The sequence below is a fragment of the Tachyglossus aculeatus genome, chromosome 17, assembly GCF_015852505.1.
Source record: "Tachyglossus aculeatus isolate mTacAcu1 chromosome 17, mTacAcu1.pri, whole genome shotgun sequence".
Classification (NCBI taxonomy): Eukaryota; Metazoa; Chordata; class Mammalia; order Monotremata; family Tachyglossidae; genus Tachyglossus; species Tachyglossus aculeatus.
The window spans coordinates 22815441-22839344 of NC_052082.1; the positions used below are offsets into that span (position 1 = coordinate 22815441).

Below are 23904 nucleotides of genomic sequence, written 5' to 3' on the forward strand. Positions count from 1 at the left end.
TCTGGCTACCCAATCCACATTATTGCTCTAATGATGAGGAGCTGGTCTCCCTGGGAACAGGGAACAGGGAGCATCCTGTTAATTATCATTCGGGCAAAAAAAAAAAAAGATCTGAAAATACATAAACAAATGAAAAATATGTAGTCCATGTTCTATTCAGTGGTGACTAGCGGAAAGAGCATGGGCCTCGAAGTCAGAGGACATGGGTTCTAATCCCAGCTCTGCCAAATGCTTGCTGTATGAACTCTGGCAAATCACTTACCTTCTCTTTGCCTCTGTTCTCCTATTTTACCTCTTACTTAGACGGTGAACCCCATTTAGGACAGGGACCGTGTCCAATCAAATTCACTAATATCTACCCCAGCGCTTAAAACAGTATTGGACGCCTAGCAAGCACTCAAGAAATGCCAGTTTAAAAAAACAACCTACAAGCATAGTAATATTTTGTAATCAGAATGAGTCTGAAAAATATCATCTCAAAGACTTTCTTACTTTAAAACAACATTAATTATATTCAGTCTATTGAAAAAAGGGAGCATCATATGGCATGCCAGATTTCTAGGGGACCTATTCCTCTGCACACCATTTCTAAGAGCACCATTTTTCTCACACTTTAAAAATCAGAAAAATCTGCTGCACCACATAGATAGAAGCCACAGTAAATTCAGCACAAGATTTTGGATCTACCAGTAGTCATGTAGTTGATTAAAACATGACCAGTATTCAGAGTCCTGAAGTATAAATTCCACAGCTTTGAAGAGAAGAGAAGCAGCAAGACCTACAGGAAAGAGCTTTGGCCTGGGTGTCAGAGGACCGGGTTTTTAAACACAGCTCCGGTCTGTTGTATGACATTAGGCAAATACTAACCTGTATTTCTGAGCCTGGCCAGTACTCAAAGACCACCGGCATTGCTCGTTAATGGGGGGAATGGGAAGAGTCTCTTGGGGTCTGAGCTAACATGAAGTGAAATCACTGGGCTACACTAAGCCCAGTAGCCCAGCCAGTGTTAACAATAATGATTAATTATTAATAATGATGACAATAATAATAATAACTCTGTGCCAAGCACTGTTCTAAGAGCTGGGGTAGATGCAAGTTGTCCCACATGGAGCTCACACTCATTCCCATTTCTCCGGTGCTTAGTAGCGTGCCTGGCACATAAGTACTCAACAAATACCACTAAAAAATAATAAAGAGACTTAAAACCCCAAAATCAACCAAATGCAAAAATCCAGTGACAGTACTAGCAGAAGCAGGAAAATTTACATTCTGGAAGTGATATTTTTCCACATATTAAGAACTGCATGAATGCTGTTCATCTAGTGTGATGACACTGCCATCTAGTTAGTTTAGAAGAAACAGTAATTCAGGTTTCAGACTCCTGTAAGATATGAGTTCTTTCAGTCTGTCACTAAATTGACATTGCTTTTTACAGTCACCATTCCTTTAAAGATTGCAAGAAAACGAGTGGGTTAAATTACCTGTTATGCACAGCACATGGTCATTCATTCATTCATTCAATCGTATTTATTGAGCCCTTACTGTGTGCAAAGCACTGTACAAGTGCTATTTACTGAGCGCTTACTGTGTGCAGAGCATTGTACTAAGCACTCGGGAGAGTAAAATATAATGATTATAGTATTTGTTAAGCGCTTACTATGTGCAAGGCACTGTACTAAGCACTGGGGTACATACAAGCAAATTAGGTTGGACATAGTCCCTGTCTCATGTGGGGCTCACATTCTCAATCCCCATTTTACAGATGAGGTAACTGAGGCCCAGAGAAGTGAAGTGACTTGCCCAAGCTCACACAGCACACCTGAGGAAAAGTCAGAATTAGAACCCATGACCTTCTGACTCCCAGGCCAGTGTTCTAGCCACTATATCATCCTGCTTCTCCTTAACGTAACGTAACAGACACATTTCCTGGCCACAACAAGCTTACAGTCTACATACAAACGGACAATCATAAGCAAAGCCATTGCTAGATCAAATCAATGATCACCTGTGAGCCAGCAAAGTCACAGGCCAATGGGCTAATGATTGTTTGTCTCTCCCATTCTACTGTGAGCAATAGAGTTGATGATACAATTCAATGAATTAATTAATGAATAACATGCTCAATAAATACCACTGAATGCATTTACGAATGAGTAAATCAGAAGGATATGTGGTTGAACTTTTTCTTCTGTAGTGAGGATGGCTTGCATAGAGCCATCCCCACTCTGCCACGCAGTTCCCCTGGGAGCAGCTGTACGTGTGACAAGATAGGTGGTAGAGGCTAGAGACACTTTCTGCGTCTCTGGTTACTCTCAAGCATTAGACACTGTGAATTCCTCCAATTTAATAGATAATTTTGAGTGAGATACTCTCACTGAGCTCTCCACTGGAAAACAAGAGCCATTAGTGTTGGTGGAAAAGACCAGCCCTGGGAACCACCCTCAGGAGAAGATGGTTACTATGCTATCGTCAGCTTTATAGAAGACACAAAGCCCCTGTAGAAGGCATTAGTCTCCTCTGGCCGCTGGAGAGCAGAAGGGGCAATTGTAGAAAGAGAAAGAAAGGTGAGGGTGGTCACCGAATCTTAGGTCAAAAGAAAGAGAAAGTAATGATGACGGTAACTAAAAGGTGAGGTTCTTCTGGGAAGAGTATAAACCTATGATGGCGGCAAAGAGAGCCGATCTTTGAGGGAAGATTTGGGGTGATCAGTCAATCGATTATTTATCAAATGCTTACTCTAATAATTCTGGTATTTAGCACTTGGGAACGAACACTACGATAGAGTCGGTGGACACGCTTCCTAACCACAAAGAGCTTACACTCTATGGGAAGCACAGTACCAATAGTATTTACTGAGTGCATCCTAAATAAAAGCAGCTGGGAGAGTACAAAAGAGTTAGTAGACAGAATCCAGGGGCTTAAGGGACTCTAAAGGAGCTGACCTTTGTAAAAGAGGAAGGACGATAGAAGAGGCTTCAGAATCTATTGCTGCTTACTCTTCTATTTAATAATAATAATGATGACGATTATGGTGATGATGATTAGAACCCAGTTTCAAGAATCAGAGGACAGGTTTTGGGTGGGAAGATATGAGTTCAGTTTCGGACATGTTAAGTTTGAGGCAGAGATGGCAGGAGGAAATACGAGATTTCAGAGAAAGAGAGAGGTCAGGGTAGGAGATAAAGATTTGGGAATCATCCCCATAGAGACGGTAGCTGAAACCATGAGAGGGAATGAGTTCTCCAAGGGAGTGGGTGTGTATAGAGAATAGAAGAGAGCCTAAAACTGAGATTTGAGGGTGTCAGAGGGTGGGAGGCAGAGGCAAATTGAGTCACAAGGCGAAGTCAAATGGAGAGACAATCTGGTAAATCCAGTCCATACTTCACTCTGCTGCTCAGATCATTTTTTTAAAGACATGTTCAGTCCATATTTCCCACTTCTCAAGAACCTCCAGTGGCTGCTTATCCACCGTCGCATCAAACAGAAACTCCTTACCATTGGCTTCAAAGCGCTCAATCACCTTCCTCTTTCCTGTCTCACCTCTCTGTTCTCCTACTACAACCCAGTCTGCACACTTTGCTCCTCTGATGCCAAGCTACTCACTGTACCTCAAACTTACCTTTCTCGCCACTGACCCCTCGCCCATGTCCCGCCCCCGGGTTGGTGGGGTCTCCTTCTTTCATCTCCTACAGACGATTACTCTCCCCACCTTCAAAGTCTTATTGAAAGCCCACCTTCTCCACGAGACCTTCCCTGACTAAGCCCTCATTTCCTCTTCTCCCACTCCCTTCTGCGTCTCCCTGATTTGCTCCCTTTATTCACCACCCTCCAGCCCCAGTGCACTTATGTACATATCCATAATTCAAATTTATATTAGCGTCTAATCCCCCTCTAGAATGTAAACTCATTGTGGGGATGGAATGTGTCTGCCAACTCTGTTAATACAGTGTTCTGCACACAGTAAGTGCTCAATAAATACGACCGATTGATTAAACTTAATCAGTGAAGATTGTCACTACAGATCATTTAGGTTCCCAAATTTTCTTTTCCCTCAATAGCAAGTCATAGGGTGTGAATAGTCGAGATAATCTCCTTACTTCCCCACTTCACTTTGTCAGTGTTAAAAACAACCTATAAATAGCACCAGTTTGACCCAATCCTCAGTATGTTTTCTCACTTTATGTGATGGGAGTTCACTCTCTCTGGGCAAGCAATGCTCTACAATGGTGAAACTAAGTCTCTCAGGTTAATTAGATATGAATACAAACAGTGCAACACAAGACATAGCTACATTATCATTTGCAGTAAACGTTAACTCTAAATAAGTGCAACCTGGCCGTAAATGCTTGCTAAAAACTAATAAAAAAAAAATAAAATTTGATGAATAGACATGAAAAAAAAAATTCTTTCCGAGAATTTTTTTTTTAAGTATCAGCACTCATTTAGAGTTTGGGATTCGTGGGGAAAATAAAGCTTTAAAAGGAGCAAACCTGATTGGCTGTAGCTGTTGCGGCGAAGGGGACACTTGTTGCAGGAGTTGTTGCTGCAGAGACAGTGGCGGACGTAGCGCTGTGCATCATGGGCACTTTCAGGAGGGGTACCATGGAAGCGATGAACAGGAGGGGGGGAGCATTATGGTAAGAGAAGTGGCATTTTGGCATGATATATATATATATCAGGGCAGCAAGCCATCAAGGGTTAAACCAGCAGATGGCATGCAATCACAAGGCAAAGCAAGGAAGCATGGGAGAGAAATAAAAAAAAAGGGAAAATAGCTTATTACAAGAACAATTAAAGGAAGTTTAAAAACATAATCAGTGATTCCCAGAAAAGCAAAAGCAGCTTAAACTAGGGGTGCATTTAGAATCTCAGTTCTAACCGTGGATTTTTCCAAATCATCCCTTATTTGCCCAGTAATAATGGGCCAGTCGTTCGAAAAACACAAACTTCAACCAAGTGAATGTAACGCGATTTTAATCTTTTGCCAATCTGTAAAACCAGAAACGGCTTAATTTTAGGTTTAAATGGGAAAGTGCCATTTTAAATAATGAATCTGTTCAAATTGAGATTTTCATTTACCAATTTCATTTCCTAGATGCATTTCTGCCATCTCATTTCAGAAATGAAATGTTGATTGGGCTGATGTGGTAAGTCATGAATTCATGTTTCCATGTGAGTCGTTTGCTTAAAGAGGAATGAATGTGGATTTCTGTCTTCTATGGGCCCTAAATCAGTGAAGTAAAATATCTTTGAATACAAGTACTAAGGTAGTTTGATATGACAACAAAACACATTATGTTGGGGTTAATGTCGGTTCGGTTTTAAAACGTCTTCTGAGATTGCAATGATTTGATGATTTCAGGTCCTATATCTATATCTATTATCTACTGAAGATAGGGCACAGCAAAGCTCACTCTCCATTGCTACATTTTTTTAAAGTGGAGCTAGTATAATAATAACAATAATAATAAAGGTAGTCAGACATTTACTTTCAAAAATAGTTTCGGAACGAGGAATGAAAATAAACACTTCTGGGAAACTCTGATAATTCTAACATATAGCAGAGAGGAGATATATGCACACCACTATGAAAGTTTAAAACACTGATGAAATTAGCCTGCTTTTCCAAAACAGTAATTTTTTTAAGGAAGCTTGACCACATATAACTATACCAAAAAAAAGTGTTCACTGAAATGCAGACTTCAATTAATGATTTTCCGTTACATTAGAGTGATTGTCTTAGTAGATGTCATACCCAAATATGTATAAATATAAAAACTTCACATAACTAAACAAGCTTTTAGTCCTGGCAATTTTCCAAGAAATATACAGGATCTCTGATACAGGTTTTCAGCAACAGAGCATATATACAGAATATAAAATATAAATAAAGAAGGTTGGAACCTACCAATACTGGTAGCGGGTGTCATGCACAATACTGACCCTGCGTGTCATGCAGTGGTAGATGGAAAAAAGTGAATAAAGGGAAAGAAAAGGGTTAGCTGCTTAGAGTTAACATTCAAAGTGAAATTCAACCACAACCAGAAAACAGCAGTGGTTAGACATATTATTTTAAGTTCATTCACAGTTCATACGGAATAAATGTACCCACATTAATTCAAAAGCTTTTACATGAAAATTAGTCCATGAAATCTAGTTGACCTAGGCTAGTCGTACGTAATTTATTTTAAAAATTGAAAATGCATTCAATAATCATAGCATTTTATATAATTATATTTTGTCTTTTTTCCAGGGGCTCGACATTTTTGATAGACATCCATCCATTTAAAGTAGTAAGAAGCATTTTGTGAATGAAAAAAACTGAGGTCTACAGGCCAAATGGCTGTGCAGAATCAGACATGGGACAAATTCTTGATGAAGCTAGAGACAGAATTCATATTTCCTGACTCCAAGGTCAATGTTCTACCCATTAGACTGCACTACCTGTCCATGTTATGACAGCCATTTTTCACTGAGCATTGTTCCACTTCTACAAGGCTGCCAGCACTGGGAAAATCTATAAGATCTCCTACGTTCCCAAAATCAGGTTCAAATTTCCATGACTAGATGGGGAGTGGCCTAAGATTCCCACTCCCTTTTCCATGTGTCCTGCTGCTCTTGTGATGACAACCTCGTCTTGGCACTCAGTAGCCCAGTTCCACTCCCAGTTTCCCACAGCAGCAGCTCTGCACTAGAAATTGGGATTGAGCTGGAACCAAGTTTGGAAGTAGCATTTTTCCCTCACAAGGTGATCTAGATGTGAACACCTAGGAGGAACAAAATTGCATGGATCTGGCAAATGTGAGACTAGAATGGAGATGAACTTTAAGGCTGCCATCACTTCTTCTCCATGTCCCTCAACTGCCGTATTCAGGGTTACTTAAGGAATGTCAAACATAGAATGATCTACCAGCCCTGTCTCTCTCTTCAAAACCAGAGAGGGTGAACTTTTAAAGCCTTAATTAAATGTCTCTTATTTGTTATGAGACTATCTCCTGTTAGCCACCAAGCCATTAATCTCTGTCGAATGATTCTTCTGTCGATAAGACAGTGCATGGATGATATTTACTGAGCGCTTACTGTATGCAGAGCACTGCACTAAGCAATTGGTAGGATACAATAGATTTGAGTTGGTAGTAACAGGCTCTGCATTCCAGGATCTTGCAAACTGGTGGAGGATCTTAAAAATCTTGTGGAGGAGCTTAAAATCTAAAGGATTGTCATCACCTTAATTTGCATTTAGAGAACTGGAGGCAGATAATTCTCCAAACCCTTCTACTACATTATTCAAGGTCTCTTCAGACTTATTGTGATACCTACCTCTATGCTGCCTTTTCAGAGTGATTCATAATCATCTGCATCTTCTTTGTGGGGTCTGCCTCAGGAGCACAGTCATCCAGGATGACTGTCTCTAAGGATTTCAATGACGTTCACAGCTTGCGGTTCAGAACTTGAAGCAATGTGGCTTAGTGGAAAGAGCATGGGCCTGGACATCAGAGGACCTGGGCTCTTATCCCGGCTCTCCCACTTGTCTCCTGTGTGACTTTGGGCTAGACACTTAACTTTGCTGTGCCTTAGTTACCTCATATGTAAAATGGATATTAAGACTGTGAGTCCCATGTGGGACAAGGACTGTGTCCAACCTGATTAGCTTGCATCTACCCCTGGCATACAGTGAGCACCTAACACGTACCATCAAAAAAAAGGGAATGATATGGTTTTCCCCAGTGTATCCAGAAACACAGCAACTTTCAGGTCCTTTGTTTATCTTTTTCTAAGTATTTTTGAAGCATTTACTATGTGCAAAGCACTCTCCCCTAATCCATTTGACAAGCAAATGCCAATTATTCAGATGATGCTATTTTTGTAGTTCCAGGTATTTTGTCTTTGCCTAACACAGAATTCCAGGAAAAAACCCTAGCCACTCCCAATGTGCCATTCCAAATGAAGGCTGCCTGCACTTGCTTGGACAAATCTCAAATTCTGACTGATAATAATAATAATAATGGTATTTGCCAAGCGCTATGTGCCAAGCACTATATGGAGGTGGTGTCTATATGAAACCATCAAGAATCAAACACAAAATTCGCATTGTTATTTTCCAAATCAGAGTTAAACCAAATACTCTTTTAGTAAAGAAAAATCCTGAGTAGAACTTCACCTGTGGCTAAAAGTTCTTGAAACAAATAACATTTGTGGAATAACACAATATTGATAGCTTGAAGCTCAAGGGCATTGAATATTAAAAATTGAGATGAAATCATTTTATTTGCTTTGGGTGGTTTCTAGAGTTATTTGGGGGAATACAGCTTACACAGATAAAAGAAAATCTGAAGCGAACTGTCATGAAACAAGCCCTCTGTTTTAGCAATGGTTTGAAAATGCAGAAAGGTTTGCTGTCAATAAAACCTTACATATTTTCATATGTAAATATGAAAATGAAGCATATTTTATTGCTGTCAATAAAACCTTACATATTTTCTTTCAAAACATGCATGGAAAAGGTATGGAAGCATTTTTAAAAGTTTAGGAAACATCGTAATATTTCAAACCAAGAGCTAATTTTGTAATCAGTTGTTTGACAGGGCACCCTGGCTTTTTTTATTTTACATTCTTTCAGATTCTGCATTTTCTGATACTCCTGTTAGTGCTCGTCTAATATAACTGTGGCCATCTGAGAGTCCACCATCATAAATAATTTAAAATTCACTCTGTCTTCTCCAAAGGCATGTCAGTAGAAGCAGAAATACAGGGCTCCTAGACACACTTGAACAATTCTAAATGAATCCAATAGATGGCAGATTTACACAGCCACAGCTAATATAATCTGCTTTCTTAATTATTGAACTTCATTCATTTAACCTGGTCTTGAAGTGGATATTCTTTGATAAGGAGTTGCATGTAAGATATATATAAAAATTGTGCATTCTTGATTGGATAATATTAGAATAAATTTCATATCAACGCCTTTGGAATGATGCGTGGCTCAGTGGAAAGAGCCCAGGCTTTGGAGTCAGAGCTCATGGATTCGAATCCCGCCTCCGCCACATGTCTGCTGTGTGATCTTGGGCAAGTCACTTAACTTCTCTGGGCCTCAGTTCCCTCATCTGTAAAATGGGGATTAAGACTGTGAGCCCCACGTGGGGCAACCTGATCAGCCTGTATGCTCCCCAGCGCTTAGAACAGTGCTTTGCACATAGTAAGCGCTTAACAAATGCCAATTATTATTATTATTATAATCCTTTAAGAGGGGGCTGTGAGGTGCTTATATAACTGTTAGAGAATAAAACCTAAGTAACTGAATTTTTGAAGCTTTTTTTTTAATGGTGTGTGTTAAACACTTACTGTGTGCCACGAACTGTACTGAGAACTGGGGTAGGTACAAGCTAACCAGGTAATGCACAGTCAATGTCCAATGTGGGACTGACAGTCTTACACCCCATTTTACAGATGAGGTAACTAAGACACAGAGAGGTTAAGTGACATAGCAGACAAGTGGCAGAACTGGGATTAGAACCCAGGTCCTCTACTCCTAGGGCTATGCTCTGTCCATTACAGTGCTTCTCCAAGTTCTGTCAAAACTTGAAGAAGTTCTGTCAGAAAGGACAGGTTTGGCGCTTAAAAGGCTTTTGCAATAATTTCAATGTGCAGTACTCATTCTGGTGTCTTCTTTTTCTTTTTCCTTTCTTTCATTAGAAGCTGGTAACCGGCATTGACAAATCTTAAAAGTGGCCAAAGGGACAAAATGCACTGGGAGAGGGAAGGACAGAGTAGCGTAGGAAAAGAGGGCAAATGAGATTGGCATGTGCCAGGCTCCCAAAGGGAGATGTTTCAGCCACTCTTCAGGGCCACATGACTGAGGCACAAGTCTTCTCAGTGGGAGATCTAAATTAGGAGTGGCCCCAGAGACCCAGAAATGCCATGTTTTAACTAAAGTGAGTCCTGGTATTCCTAGAGCTGGAACTATCAGAAACTGTCAGTGCATACATACTGCTGCTTCAAGAAAGCAAAGCTCTGAAACTCCTGCCCCTAGTAGAATTTCTATCCATCTTAAAACTTGACAAAGGTCAGAAGTCAACAACTGGTAGATTACTGAGTAGATATGCCTGCCAAAATAGAGAATAGATTTAATACACAGGCACCACCTAAAAGCATGTTCAAAACTACCTCTGGGGTTAACCGTTAGTAGATTATTGCACATAGTGTGGAATGATAATAACCGAAAGCACCAAATGGCGTTTATTTGGAAAGGCACACATGTTGTGGGACATTTCCTTTTTGGAAAACGAGCCGTTCATTTAAATTAGCCTCCATTTTCTTTTTCCTTCTCTAGTCTGTAGGATCTTTGAGGGCAAGGATCATGTCTACCTAGCCTTTTGTGTTGTACTCTCTACACACAGTAAGCGCTGGATAAATACCACTGATGGACAAGTTCAAAAATTCAAGACTGTCTGCGAGACCTTAAGAATACACATGTTCGATCTCGAAGGCAGTGGAGCTGGAACCAAAAAAGAGAGGATGGTAGACAGATTTACCTAAACCACTTTTTACTTTTCAGTGTTCCATGAAGAAACAGACCAACTTGCAAATTCTTCCTGTGATTGATTGCGTGAGCCCTGTTAAGCCCCAGCTGTAAATTTGGAGGTAATAGGAATTATTACCCTTAAAAAGCCCCTTTCCACAAAAAGCAACTGTGTGAAATGTTGGAGCGTATTTTTAAAATTAGCTTCTTAAGACTTGAAACAATTTGAATTCTATTCAAAGTTTTGTATTAGGATCCTCAAGTTCTTCAGGTGGAATTTCAAAAGTTCTGCAAATAACTCTTGGCGCTATGATTCGTCTCTTTGAAAGATGAGTAAATGCCCCCACATAACTTAAAGACATGAAAACAGCAATCATACAAGAACCAAATAAACACAACTGTTACAAATAGAGGGGTTCACTTACCTGTGGGAATAAAGGCAGCATGTTGCTGCAACTGGGCACTGGCTAAAGCCTGTTGATAGTGTAAGACACTGGGATTAAAAACTGCACTGGCCCCACTGCCTTTTTCAAGGGCTTGTCTCTTTGGTAAAGGGTGAAGAGCCCCAGGAGGAAAAGCCTATAAACAAGTAATTTAATAAGACTTGTGGAACAGAAAACAAATATTGTAATTCACATACAGCTCAAATACCGCAGTGTACTTTAAAAAAGAACGGCTAAAGGATGCCTTGCCATGCACTTTAATTCAAACAATAGCGGTGTGAAATGAGTGAGATTTTGTTATTGAGAGCAAAAGCATGATTGTATTAACCTAAAACTGTGGCACCACAACTATGGAGAAGAAAAAAAAACACTTTTAAGCAACAGAAATGGCATCTACTTTGAAAATTATTTAAAATAGTCTAGGGAAAAGGTGACAGTTGTAGGATTAATACCTAGTACTCTTTGTAACTAAAGGTAGTTTTCTGTGTTTAAAAGTTAAAGCTTATATTAAGCGTTTTCTTTATGGAAAACTATTGGCACTTGCTTCGGATGGGTTGAAAAGGTATTAAAATGCGTTAAGAAATCAATGAGTTTTCACCCTCATCATTTATGAAAATGAGATGACTACAGATCGCTCGATTTGAAATATGAATTAATAGGAATAAATGACTGTTTTCAACCGATGTTAAAAAAAGCAATACAAATCTCATTAGTTGGTTTTCTCATAGAGCTACATGCAAAGCGAAAGGTGAAAGGTCAAAGTACCAGGTCTACCGCTGCTTCGAGAGGTCGCTTCATTGCTTTGGCAGTCGACTGAGTCTTTTAATAACAGGCAGCGAGCACATGATGGCAGTGGGCCAATGGATTCAAGCGAATTAACATACAGGTATAACAGCAAGCAGAGGTGCGTCATGGGAACGGCATTGCATTGTGGATAGGTGAGAAGGAAAAAAATATTCTGAATGCAATATACAACATACAGAACACTACGCATGCACAACAACAGAAATGTTCTCTAAAAAATGAATATTACACCTTGAATTAGTATAGAAGCAAAGACGCACCTACTATACCTTAGTTAAAAAAGCATATAAGAGAGTAAGATATAGATGGTTGAAATTCAGGAAAGTTAAAGTAGCAGCTTGCACACACTATTAAGCATTTCTATCTTGCTTCACAGAAATGCGAAAATCGTAAGGGTTAAAGGGTTGACTCAGGACTTCTGATAAATTAGTTCTCCATTAGCAAAACTGAAATCTAGTAAAACCCCAATTATGGAAGTGTAAATGTTTTTATTTCACTTAGCCCATCTCTACGGAGACAAAGAGAAGATGAGATTTGAGCCAATCATTCTTTTTCAATGAATCTTTTTCATGAAAGATTCAGGTAGATAGAGTTTACTTTTAAATAGGTTTTGGATTCCAGATTTGTGTTCCGTGTTTTCCCCCACACCTAACCACTAATTTATCACCAAGTCCATATTTTGCACTCTAGTTGTAATAGTGGCTTGGGTGATCTCTTAACTTACCGCATTACACTGAGAAAACAGCACATTTTGCTTTACCATGTACCCATTTTTCAGAATTTCAAAGTTATCTGTGTTCAGGTAAATCTAGGCCAATTTTTTAGGAATGCTTACTGAGTGACATTAAAGAATAAGGGATTCATTGTGAGAAGAGGAATCAAGGCTAAAAATTGCACAAATTGTTAAAAGTCAGTGGAATATATTTAATTCGTAATCATACTTTATACTGTCTACCTAGAGGAGTACAAAAGAGGTTGGTTTTATTAGAAAACATCAGAAAATTTAGCTAATCTTCCCCCTGATTTTTGTAAAGGATTAATATCGCATGATGACCATTGTGAAAAAACAGTACCCCATAACAGCCAGAAAACAAAACAAAATTTTTGCTTAGCACAATAGGTAAATCCCCGAAGTTCATGTAAGATAGCAGGAGTTGGTTGGTCCCGCCTTTGGCTTCAAATGTGGAATAAAAGATTATGATCCCGAAAAAAAGTGGGATGAAGGGGTTAAGCCACTCCTGTTTAATGGAAGAATAAGGTGAAAAAAATCTCCCCAATTGTGTGTCGATCCTCAGGGGCCTGACTTAATAGCATGGAATGGAGATAAGCCGAAGGGGAGGGGAGAGAGGAGGGAGAAGAAACGAGGAGGGAAGGAGAAAGAGAGTGAGAGAGTGAGAGAGAAAGAGAGAGACTGCTTGTCTTGTCCCCACCATATACTGCAATCTTGTTGTGGGCAGGAAGGCAGCGGTGCTCAGTGGAAAGAGCACGTCTTTGGAGTCAGAGGTCATGGGTTCAAATCCCATCTCCGCCAACTGTCAACTGTGTGACTTTGGGCAAGTCACTTAACTTCTTTGTGCCTCATTTACCTCATCTGTAAAACGGGGATTAAGACTGTGAGACCCCTGTTGGACAACCCGATCACCTTGTAACCTCCCCAGCGCTTAGAACAGTGCTTTGCACATAGTAAGCGCTTAATAAATGCCATTATTATTATTATTACCAATTCTGTTATATTGCTATATTGTACTCTCCTAAGCTCTTAGTGCAGTGCCCTGCACACAATAAGACTTCAATAAATATGATTGTCCTGGAAACCCAGGACATCTCCTGTTGCTAGCATCAAACCAGACTGCTAAGGTCAGAGAGTGGCATCACAGAGAAGCTAGTGGTGCTCATCCCTGGGCTCTCCTCAAAGCAATTTTTCATCTCCAAATCACCGAAATAGTTCCCGGGTTTTTGGTCGGCCTTCCACCTCTTCCTCTTCAGTAACAGCTCACTTGGACAAAACCAAATGCTAACTAACCAACTGGATGGGCAATTGGTTGCTTTTTTGGAGAGGAAGAGCAGCAGGAGAATACTCAGTGAATGCTTACTGTGTGCAGAACACTGTACTGAGCTCTTGGAAGCTTGGTATTGCATTTGTTAAGTGCATACTATGTGTCAAGTAATGTACCAAATCCTAGGAGAGAAATAAATTAATCAGGTTGAACATAGTCCCTGCTTCAATGTAGGGCTCACAGTGGAAGAGGGAGAGAGAACATGTATTCAATCTGCATTTTACAAGAGAAAATAATGTTTTCTGGAGCAGGGTCAGTTCCTCCAATCTACCATTCAACATCTGCAGCGGGAATTTGTTGATGAAGCTTTGAATGAGGAGATCCATGTCCTGCCAAATTCTGGCTAATTAGAAACCTGAAAGCACAACTGGTCTTGCCCCCCTAGTGAAAATTCAACAAGTTGTCCTTTCAGAATGTAAAAGCTTAGCAGCCACCTCAAATGAACCTCTCTCTGGAGATCCCGATCTGACAGAGTGAGAAAAGTTCACTATTGTGTCCAGAAAGAGCAGAAAGGAGGAATGAAAAGAAAAAGAATGGAGATGAGGAGTAGAATGAGAGACAGGATCGAACAACAAAGAGAGAAAGCTTAGTTGCACGTTAATATTCTCATGAGAAGAAAATAACCTCAAACTAACATACGATGGCCAAATTGTTTTGATGAGCTATTTTGAAAGGAGAAAAATACTGAATCGGCACACACCCTTTAAAGTGTAAACAGCAGGGTGCTATAGGCTGCAAATCGTTAGAACTGTTATGTTCAAGTTTATATGTTTAAGAAATAAAAGCGTAAAAATCTGAGAACCAAAAAGCCTTTCTAGGCCAAAGCCTGATTGGCTGGCACTAAATCTTGCCTTTTAGTGTCCCGGAGTGCCACCATCTTGTTTTTCCTGATCCCAAAACAAATCAATAAAACATAGTCATCCGTCGGTTTCTCTTGCTGCCTCCCACGATTCCACATCCCAATTCCCAGATTCCAATCATCCTACATTTTCTGAGCTTGCTTGGGGGGGCGGGAGGGAAGCAGTGTGGCTCAATGGAAAGAGCATGGGCTTTGGAGTCAGAGGTCATGGGTTCAAATCCTGGCTCCGCCACTTGTCAGCTGTGTGACTTTGGGCAAGTCACTTGACTTCTCTGGGCCTCAGTTCCCTCATCTGTAAACTGGGGATTAAGACTGTGAGCCCCCGGTGGGGCAACCTGATCACCTTGTATCTCCCCAGTGCTTAGAACTGTGCTTTGCACACAGTAAGCGCTTAACAAATACCATCATTATTATTATTATTATTATTGTTGTTTGAAAAAGAAAATTCCAGAACCCACAGCCTTATGGAAGCAGCCAGATTTTCAGGCCAGAGAGTGGACGATTTTCACTTAGCTCTGTGTGTGGTCATTTTTGGATGTTAGTTTTCTGCCCGTGTAACCATTAATGTTTGGGCATGTGTTTCCGTGCCCCCTGATGTGCCACCTGTGCCCAGGTGTCCATCCAATTGAGACCCACTGCTTCATAGGCTGAGCCCCCGTAGGGCTCAACTCAGCGCTAGCCAGACTCAACTCTAGGGCCTGCTATAATGCACCCCAGGTAGTGCAAGTTCAAGGGACAAATCCTGAACTGTAAATAGTTAACCAGAAGCCATACTGTGGTGTCTGGGGCAGGATCCGGGCCAGCATTAGACTGCATTAGACTCTCCCCCTTTTAGACTGTGAGCCCACTGTTGGGTAGGGACTGTCTCTATATGTCGCCAATTTGTACTTCCCAAGCGCTTAGTACAGTGCTCTGCATTTAGTAAGCGCTCAATAAATACAATTGATGATGATGATGATGCAAGCTCCTCAAGAGCAGGGTATATACCATTTCCTCTATGGTCCTGAGATCCAAGTACATTGCTCTGCCCACCATTAGAAGCTCAATAACTGCTGTTGCTACTGCCGCTGCCAAGTGACCGCATAACGAGAGTTGTGCAGCACAGCCCTGCCACTGCTGGTGTGGAGGTCAGTGTTAGCTTAGTCACCGGCAGATTCAGGGCAGAAATGGCAGAAAGAATCCTCTCGAAGCGTACCCTTGTCTCGTGTAGGCTCAGTGTGTTTTCATCCTCCTACAACAGGGCACACGCCCCACTGAACATCTACTTTCAACATAAAAGTGGGTTTATTTTCTCCTGATGAGAAACCAAATGGGCAAATTTAAGTCCAGAGTTTTGGCCCTGAAATTTGGAAGGAGAGCAGGAAGTAGTGAACAAAGGCCCCTGAAAGCACTAATCACCTCATTGTGTCCAAGGGATTTATGTATTGTGCTGGAGGAGGTGTGCCAGGGAGGGAAACAAAAAGAAACTAATAGAGCAGTAGTCATAGCAAATTTCCCAACTATTGAGAAGGATGTGGAACGATAAAATATGCACTCAAACATTCCTAATGGGAGAAAAACAACAGCAGGGAAGAGGAGGCAACCCCAGGTTGAATAGGCTTTCACTTACCATCACGGTAGCAGCTGCGGCGGCTGCTTGAGCTGCCACTGCGGCTTGGTTGGCTTGGTGCTGAGCAGCTTTGATTTTGGCCTGCAAATGTGCAGGAGGGTGAAAATATTTGCATTTCTCCCTCATGCAACGACCCTTTATGTAATCCATACAAACGGTTACAGTGTTGTCGTTTGTATCAATCATTGTGCTGTCTGCAGGATGTGCAAAGCGGCAGTCAGTTTCTCCCCGGGCACAATTCCCTCGTTGGAACTCCCTGCACACCTGGAGTATTTGGGGAAGAGGAGGAATTCCAAATGGTGAATGGCCCTTTGTTTGGGGCAGGTGGAGATTACCCAATTCCAGAGTAAAACCATTTTCCTTTTTCATATTTTTTTCTACTCCATTTACCCCCCCCCCCGCCCCGCCAAAGTATTTACTTGTTTTTCTTTTGGTGGGGGAAATGGTGATTTTTTTTCCCCACAGTGTGGCCTAGAAGAAGAAGCACGTTCCTGGGAGACAGAGGTCCTGAGTTCTAATTCCCCCTCTGCCACTTACCTACTGTGTGACCTTGGGCAAATCACCTAACCTCACAGTGACTCAGTTCCCTCATCTGCAAAATGGGGATTCAATGCCTGTTCCCCCTCCTACTTAGACTGTAAGCCCCATGTGGGATCTTGATTATCTTACATCTACCACAGTACTTAGTACCTCTAGACTGTAAGCTTATTGTGGGCAGGGAGTGTGTCTGTTTATTGTTATGCTGTACTCTCCCAAGTGCTCAGTACAGTGCTCTGCACACTGTAAGTGCTCAATAAATGATTGAATGAATGAATACAGTGCTCGACACATAGTAAGCACTTAACAAATGCCACAAGTATTATATGGCCATCAAACCACCTTTCCTATTCTGTATGCCTTAAAAACAATTTTGCTAAAAATCAAGTTCAAGAAATTTGCTGCATCTGTCTTCCAGAACTTCATGGTAATACCATTTATTTATAGATCTGAAGTCTCACTATGCCAAATATGGTAGGCAAAGAGAACTACTGTATCACAACAGATAACAGAGGCACTATTACTGATCACAGCTATTGTATTTAAGGATATAAGGAGCAGTGGTGGTTAAAAAAACTTTTTGAATTTTATAAACAGCTGCAAAAACTTTACTGCAGCACGATCATGTCAATGGATGTTGATACCTAGGTAGCTAGGTATAGCTACCCAACGATGCTCACATACAGAAAGAGTAGAAAACAGAATCCGGAAAGCCAATATGTTTTCGGAGAGAGTAACAGACAGACGATGGCAACAATGAGAATCAACCTTCAGCTAAAATGTTGTGGTGGTGTCCTTACTTCTACAAGGCCGTGAGTTCTATTATAAGAATTACAACAACTGTGGCATTTGTTACACATTTACTGATTGTCAAGAACTGTACTAACTGCTTCAGTAGATACAAAATATTCAGGCCAGGCATGATGGATGTCATAAAGGAGGGTTTGGTGGATCTAGAAAGCTGGCAGGAGTAGAAAATCTTGGCTGCAGGAGATATAGAACCCAATAGTGTCCTATTATTGGCACTGATACAAAATGACAGGTACCAAAACAGTACACTCAGAATCCCAGCAATGCTCACAAGAGCATAGCTCTCTTGAAGGACATGTGTAAAGATCCAGATATTAAGTTTTAAAGCAACATTACACCCCACGTAGGTCAAGTGCATGAGCACAGCACGGAATTAACTTTAAACTTCTGTCACTCCTGCACGTGTAGATAAGATCACAGTATCCGTAGCATCATCTTTAAAAAGTGAAGGACGCTATCAACTTTGGAGAGTCTGGACACTGGACAGACCCTGAAAATTATTCCTGGAGGACTTGCTAGAAGCAGTCCAACACACTTCATATTTTCCCAAAAGGAGAACAATATTCCAACTTTGTCATCTTTTGAAAAATCTGGTGTTCCCAATCCACTGGATTGCAATAGGGTCATAAAGAATTACCACACTTTTTCTAAGCTTCTTCTGCTTAGAGTACAGCATTCTAAATGGGATTATTAGTCTAATGATGAGGATGTTCACTATTGGAGTAAATAAGGGATTAGTTAGGATATTCTGTCTCAGGAAGCACATAAAAATGCCTAGTCTGTATTTGATTGCAATAATAATAATTATTATTATTGTGGTATCTGTTCAGTGCCAACCACTGTATTATGCACTGGGGTCGATACAAGATAATCAGGTCAAACACACTCCATAACCCACGTGAAGCTCACAGTCTAAGTAGAAGGGAGAACAAGTAAAATTGTAAAATTGCCATTTTACAGAAGAGGAATCTAAAGCACAGAGAAGTCAAGTGGTCTTTCAAAGGTCACCCAGTAGGCAAGTGGTGGAGCTGGGATTAGAACCCAGATCCTCTGACTCACAGCCCCGTATGTTTTCCACAAGGCGACAGTGTTTTTCAGGATTCACAGATCTGGGTATTATTGTACAATGCACTGCGTAGGTAACAGAAATCGGTGCAACTGTAATAAATGTCACAGGAATAACAAGATGAATAAATGAATTTTACAGCACAAATTCAAGGAAAACCTCTACAAAAACTAAAGGGGCAAGAGGACAGCTGGTTAGAGTCACAACTGCAGAAGTGTGAAGTGTTCATTTTTAAAATATTTTACACGATCATTTTGTGGCAACCTTTCTGGAAGTTTACAGAAAATCCCAAACACCAGCCTACATTGCACTAACCTACATCCAGGTTTTCTCCAGTTGACTAATGTCCTAACAAGAATGCACCTGAGGACACAAATAAACCGAAGACTTACAATGCTAGGTCCAGAAAAGTTATTTCTGTTTTTTAAGTGTATGCCTCTAGTGGGTTGCATCTTAGCCTCGCTTAGAGAAGCAGCGTGGCTTAGTGGAAAGAGCCCGTGCTTGGGAGTCAGAGGTCATGGGTTCGAATCCTGCCTCTGCCAATTGTGAGCTGTGTGACTTTGGGCAAGTTACTTTACTTTTCTGGGCCTCAGTTACCTCATCTGTAAAATGGGGATTAAGACTGTGAGTCCCACTCACCTGATTACCTTCTATCCTCCCCAGAGCTTAGTACAGTGCTTTGCACATAGTAAGTGCTTAACAAATGCCGCCATTATTATTATTATAGTATATTTCCTACTCTTCCCCAGTACTGATTTTCCAGGAGACCTGGTAGGACATGAAAGAAAACTCCTTTTCAAAGACACACGCTTTAATCCAGAATGTATTTTAAATACCTCTAGTTTGTCTGTCCGAAGGAGTTTCTGAGAAGCTGCTGAAGCAGGGACAGTGACAGGTGAACTTCCAGGAACAATAACAGGTGTGGAGGGTAGAATTTCAGTAGGAACTAGTCCCACTCCTGGGGTGACAGGTGCTAAATAAGGTGCAAAACTAATTGCCGTGTTTGCTCCAATTGCTGGACCAACAGGAAACGTGGGCTGTGAAAGGAAGATGACATATAGAAATGAACAAGAAATGAGTGGTTCTTTATCAAACACAAATCATTTTTGAGGAAACTATTACAAGTGGTCCAGTGAGTCACTGGTACATGGATCCAGCTGCAGAATAATAGCAAAATAATTCTCTATCCCTCTCTTTTTGTCTTTCCCGCCTTCTCCATACCTTCTGCTCGTGTTTGGACTTAATCTTCTTCCCTCTCCTCCCTACTGTGTGGAGAGACAGCCCCCAGTCTACAGACTTTATCCACATTAAGCTAAAATGGCATACTGCCCCTCACTTAACACTCTCTCCTCTTTCATTATGCTGGATAATAAGTTCCTTGTGGACAAGAATTATGTCTATTAATTTGATTGTACGCTTGAGATTTTTTCCCATTTGTAGGCTCTTACAAATACTACTACTACTACTGCCCACTGTAGATGCTCAATAAATACTTTCAATTCCTTCTCCAAAAAGCTAATTGGAAGGCCTCACTCTTACAAACAAAAAATTAAAAAGTGAATTGCAAATTGAGTACCTAATCTTTACATATTCCAAGTGAATCAGAAGTTGAGGCTATGGACCTCAAAACCCAGAGTACTTCCAGTGAGACCCTTTCAAACAAAATGGAGGAATTTTTTTTAAGTATTCCCCGAAAAATATCATTTTACCGTAGCTAGAAAAATTATATTGCTGAACTGATATTTTTTAAATCATACTGTTAAGCGCTTACTGTGTTCCTGGCAGCATTCTAAGTGCTGGGGTAGATATAAGGTAATCAGGTTGGACATAGTCCCTGTCCCACATGAGGCTCACAGTCTTAATCCCCATTTTACAGATGAGGTAATTCAGGTACAGAGAAGTTAGGTGACCTGCCCTAGGTCAAAACCCTACTGAATGCTCATCTCCTCCAGGAGGCCTTCTCAAACTAATCTCCCCTTTTCCTCTGCTCCCCCTCCCCTCCCCATCACCCTGACTCGCTCCCTTTGCTGTACCCTCTTCCCCCCAGGACTTGTATATATATGTACATATTTATAATTCAATTTATTTATATTAATGATGTGTGTATATCTATAATTATATTTATTTTTCTTGATGCTATTGATGCCTGTTTACTTGTTTTGATGCCTGCCTCCCCCCTTCTAGATTGTGAGCCCATTGTGGGCAGGGATTGTCTCTTTTGCAGAATTGTACTTTCTAAGCACTTTGTACAGTGCTCTGCACACAATAAGTGCTCAATAAATACAACTGAATGAATTAATGAAATACACCCGACAAAAGGATGAGCTGGAATAAGAACCCAGGTCCTTCTGATTCTCAGGTCCATGCTCTATCCCCTAAGCCATTTTCCTTTTCATATTTCAAATGGGCAAGGGAAGGAACAATAAATCATAGATAGGTTAGTAAATTTCGCTGCTCTTCATGGAACAGAAGAAAGGCAAGAGGCTGTATGGAAGCATTAGGTCCTGACTGGGCTAAATACACAATCACATTAAACAGTCCCTGGGTCAGCATTTGCACACTGAGCTCACAGATCTTTAAACTTCAAATCTCAAAATTTACTTTGAGGAAAAAGTTAATACGTGCGATCTCAGAATGAAACATAAACAATATTTTACAAAGTTAATTATCTGTTTTTGTATGCGCCCTTTCCCAACCCTATAAATCGTAACGATAAAATAGCTTTTTATAGCATCTGAAAACTGTAATTTGGTTCCATCTAAAACATTCTAGACTCTTAAAGCAACTGTAGGCTGTTCCGGGTGAATTAAAAAGAGATCTTATTTTCAAAGGTCATAAACATCCCCATATGAAAAATGAAGTTTCAGGAATATTTATTTTTATTTAATATAAAAGATGACTACTGGTGCAAATACACGAGGGGCCTTCGTTTTCCCTGCTACTCAGCTTTGTGTAGCCAAAGAGGCCTTTACATTGCCAACTACTGGATATCCAGGTGTTACTTCAGTCCTAATGAAGTTCAGCAATGTTTGTCCACAGTCTGCCTATTTATATGGGTAAGAAATTTAAAAATCTCTTCATAACCAACTTTTCCAGAGTTCCCATTTTCTTCAGGAACTTGAATTTATTTTATCCTAATTATGCATCCTACTCTTCATTAAAAACAAGCATGGCCAAAATAGTGAGGCAAAACTGAATCTATCAAAGGAGCTTTATCATGAGCTTACTGTGTGAAGGAAACTGTATTAAGCACCTGAACAATGGAGCAGTAACACACAATCCCTCTTCTTAAAAAGAGCTTACAGTCTCACAGAGGAGCTTACGTTTAAGACACGTGTTGTTTTTATTAAATCAAAGAAAAAAGAGATTTAATGCAAATCTTTCATTCAAGTTCATCCACTAGCCTTCCTCAAGGAAGAAACCAGGGTCAGGTTCTGGCTACATGGGGGTTCTGGGAAATGGAAGCTAGAAATTTGGGGGCTAATTATGGGAAGGGAATTAATCTGTTTATTGTTGTATTTTACCCTTCTAAGTGCTGATCAGCTGTGTGACCTTGGGCATGTCACTTAACTTCTCTGTGCCTCAGTTACCTCATCTGTAAAATAGGGATTAAATCTGTGAGCCCCACATGGGACAACCTGATTATCTTGCATCTACCCCAGTGCTTGGAACAGTGCTCGGCACATAGCAAGCGCTTAACAAATACCATCATTATTATTAGTAGTAGTAGTCGTAGAGTGCTCTGTACACAGTAAGCGCTCAATAAATACGATCGACTGACTCTTCTCCTGCCTAAAAGTGGGTGTCCCTCTTGGCCCATTCTCTTCCTCATTGCCCTCCCAGACCCACTAGTTAAAGCGGTGGAGGTAAGGGGAAGAATAAAAACATAAAGGTGCTGTTGAGTTAAAAAGTAAGTGCATAAGCAATATCATTATTGGGTTAGAACAATGATGCACTCTGTCCAGCATTCCTTCTCTAACACTAAGCTTGCAAGAACCATATGACTTTTGCCACTCTTGGCACCAATCAATCATATTTATTGAGTGCTTACTGTGTGCAGAGCACTGTAAACACTTGAGCGAGTACACTGCTACAGATTTGGAAGACATGTTCCCCATCCACAAGGAACATCAATTCTAATGGTTAGAGATCACTAACCTTTTCCTCTAAAACTCTAGCACTTCCACCCATAACCTGTTACAGATCACCGTCTGCCAAATCAGCTTCCCACTTTTCATCTGACAAACTAAATCCTCCACCTTTATTTCCAAAGTGTAACTGGGAGGATATTCCTTCCCATACCTATTTTACATTCTCTTCTAATTCCCAATTCAATCGAAAAAGAAAATAACAGTATTTTATGGTTGTAATCACAGAAGGTACCTAGAAGAAAGAAAAGAAACACTCTGCTTTAACAAGTATCATAATGAAAACAATAAAAAAAGGTGAACAGAATGTTCCTAGAAAACAAGTCAGAGAAGAAGAATGCCTAGAGTTGACTTGTTTCTTTTAGATTCAGCTTCACCTTAATTTCCTCCTGTGGATTCCCACCATTTCATGTTCATTTCTGATAAAGTGAACTGAACACCACCACAAGAACCCTGAGGCTTCCTGCAGACTCAGACATTGTTAAAGTTTCTACTCACAGAGCATAGTCTGGTTAACGGTGGAAAGGAGAAAAATAAGGGGAACCGGGATTATAAGGCATAAAACTGGGGAGATGATTCCCCAGCCCTCCTACGGTTCATATGGGGAACTTGGCACTCTAATATAAGAAAGAGGTAGTTTCTCATTGACATTGTTCAGCTAACTCTAACTTTTCCAAACATAAAAATAATATCTTCACAGGTCAACCACAGCTGTCTGCTTTCTGCTTCTGTAGAGATTTCAGATGATAAATGTGACAAAACATTTAGAGTAGTAATAGTAATAGTGATATTTTTTAAGCGCTTACTATGTGCCAAAAGCTATACTAAGTGCTGGGGTGGATGCAGGGAAATGGGGTTGGACACATTCCCTGTCTCATGTGGGGCTCACCAGTCTCAAGACCCATTTTATAGATGAGATAACTGAGGCCCAGAGAAGTGAAGCGACTTGCCCAAGGTCACACAGCAGACAAGTGGCAGACCTTCTGACTCCCAGGGTTGTGCTCTATGCACTCCATCATGCCGCTGCATTCAGATCAATACATACTACA

At 40.6% G+C, this 23904-nt stretch overlaps 1 protein-coding gene across 8 annotated transcripts in view; it reads right to left on the reverse strand.

The window, feature by feature from the left end:
* Positions 1-23904, reverse strand: part of MBNL2 (muscleblind like splicing regulator 2) — a 138296-nt gene that overhangs the window by 21674 nt on the left and 92718 nt on the right. For 4 of the 8 annotated variants that reach the window (XM_038758738.1, XM_038758736.1, XM_038758737.1 and 1 more), the window contains 5 exons: positions 19544-19744; positions 16295-16558; positions 11731-11784; positions 10948-11101; positions 5909-5944 (listed from right to left, as the gene is read on the reverse strand). In XM_038758738.1, the coding sequence (XP_038614666.1) occupies positions 5909-5944; positions 10948-11101; positions 11731-11784; positions 16295-16558; positions 19544-19744 (709 nt within the window). Of the gene's footprint in view, positions 1-4490; positions 4586-5908; positions 5945-10947; positions 11102-11730; positions 11785-16294; positions 16559-19543; positions 19745-23904 lie in introns of all 8 variants that reach the window. The other 4 variants (XM_038758739.1, XM_038758741.1, XM_038758742.1 and 1 more) reach the window with 4 other exon arrangements.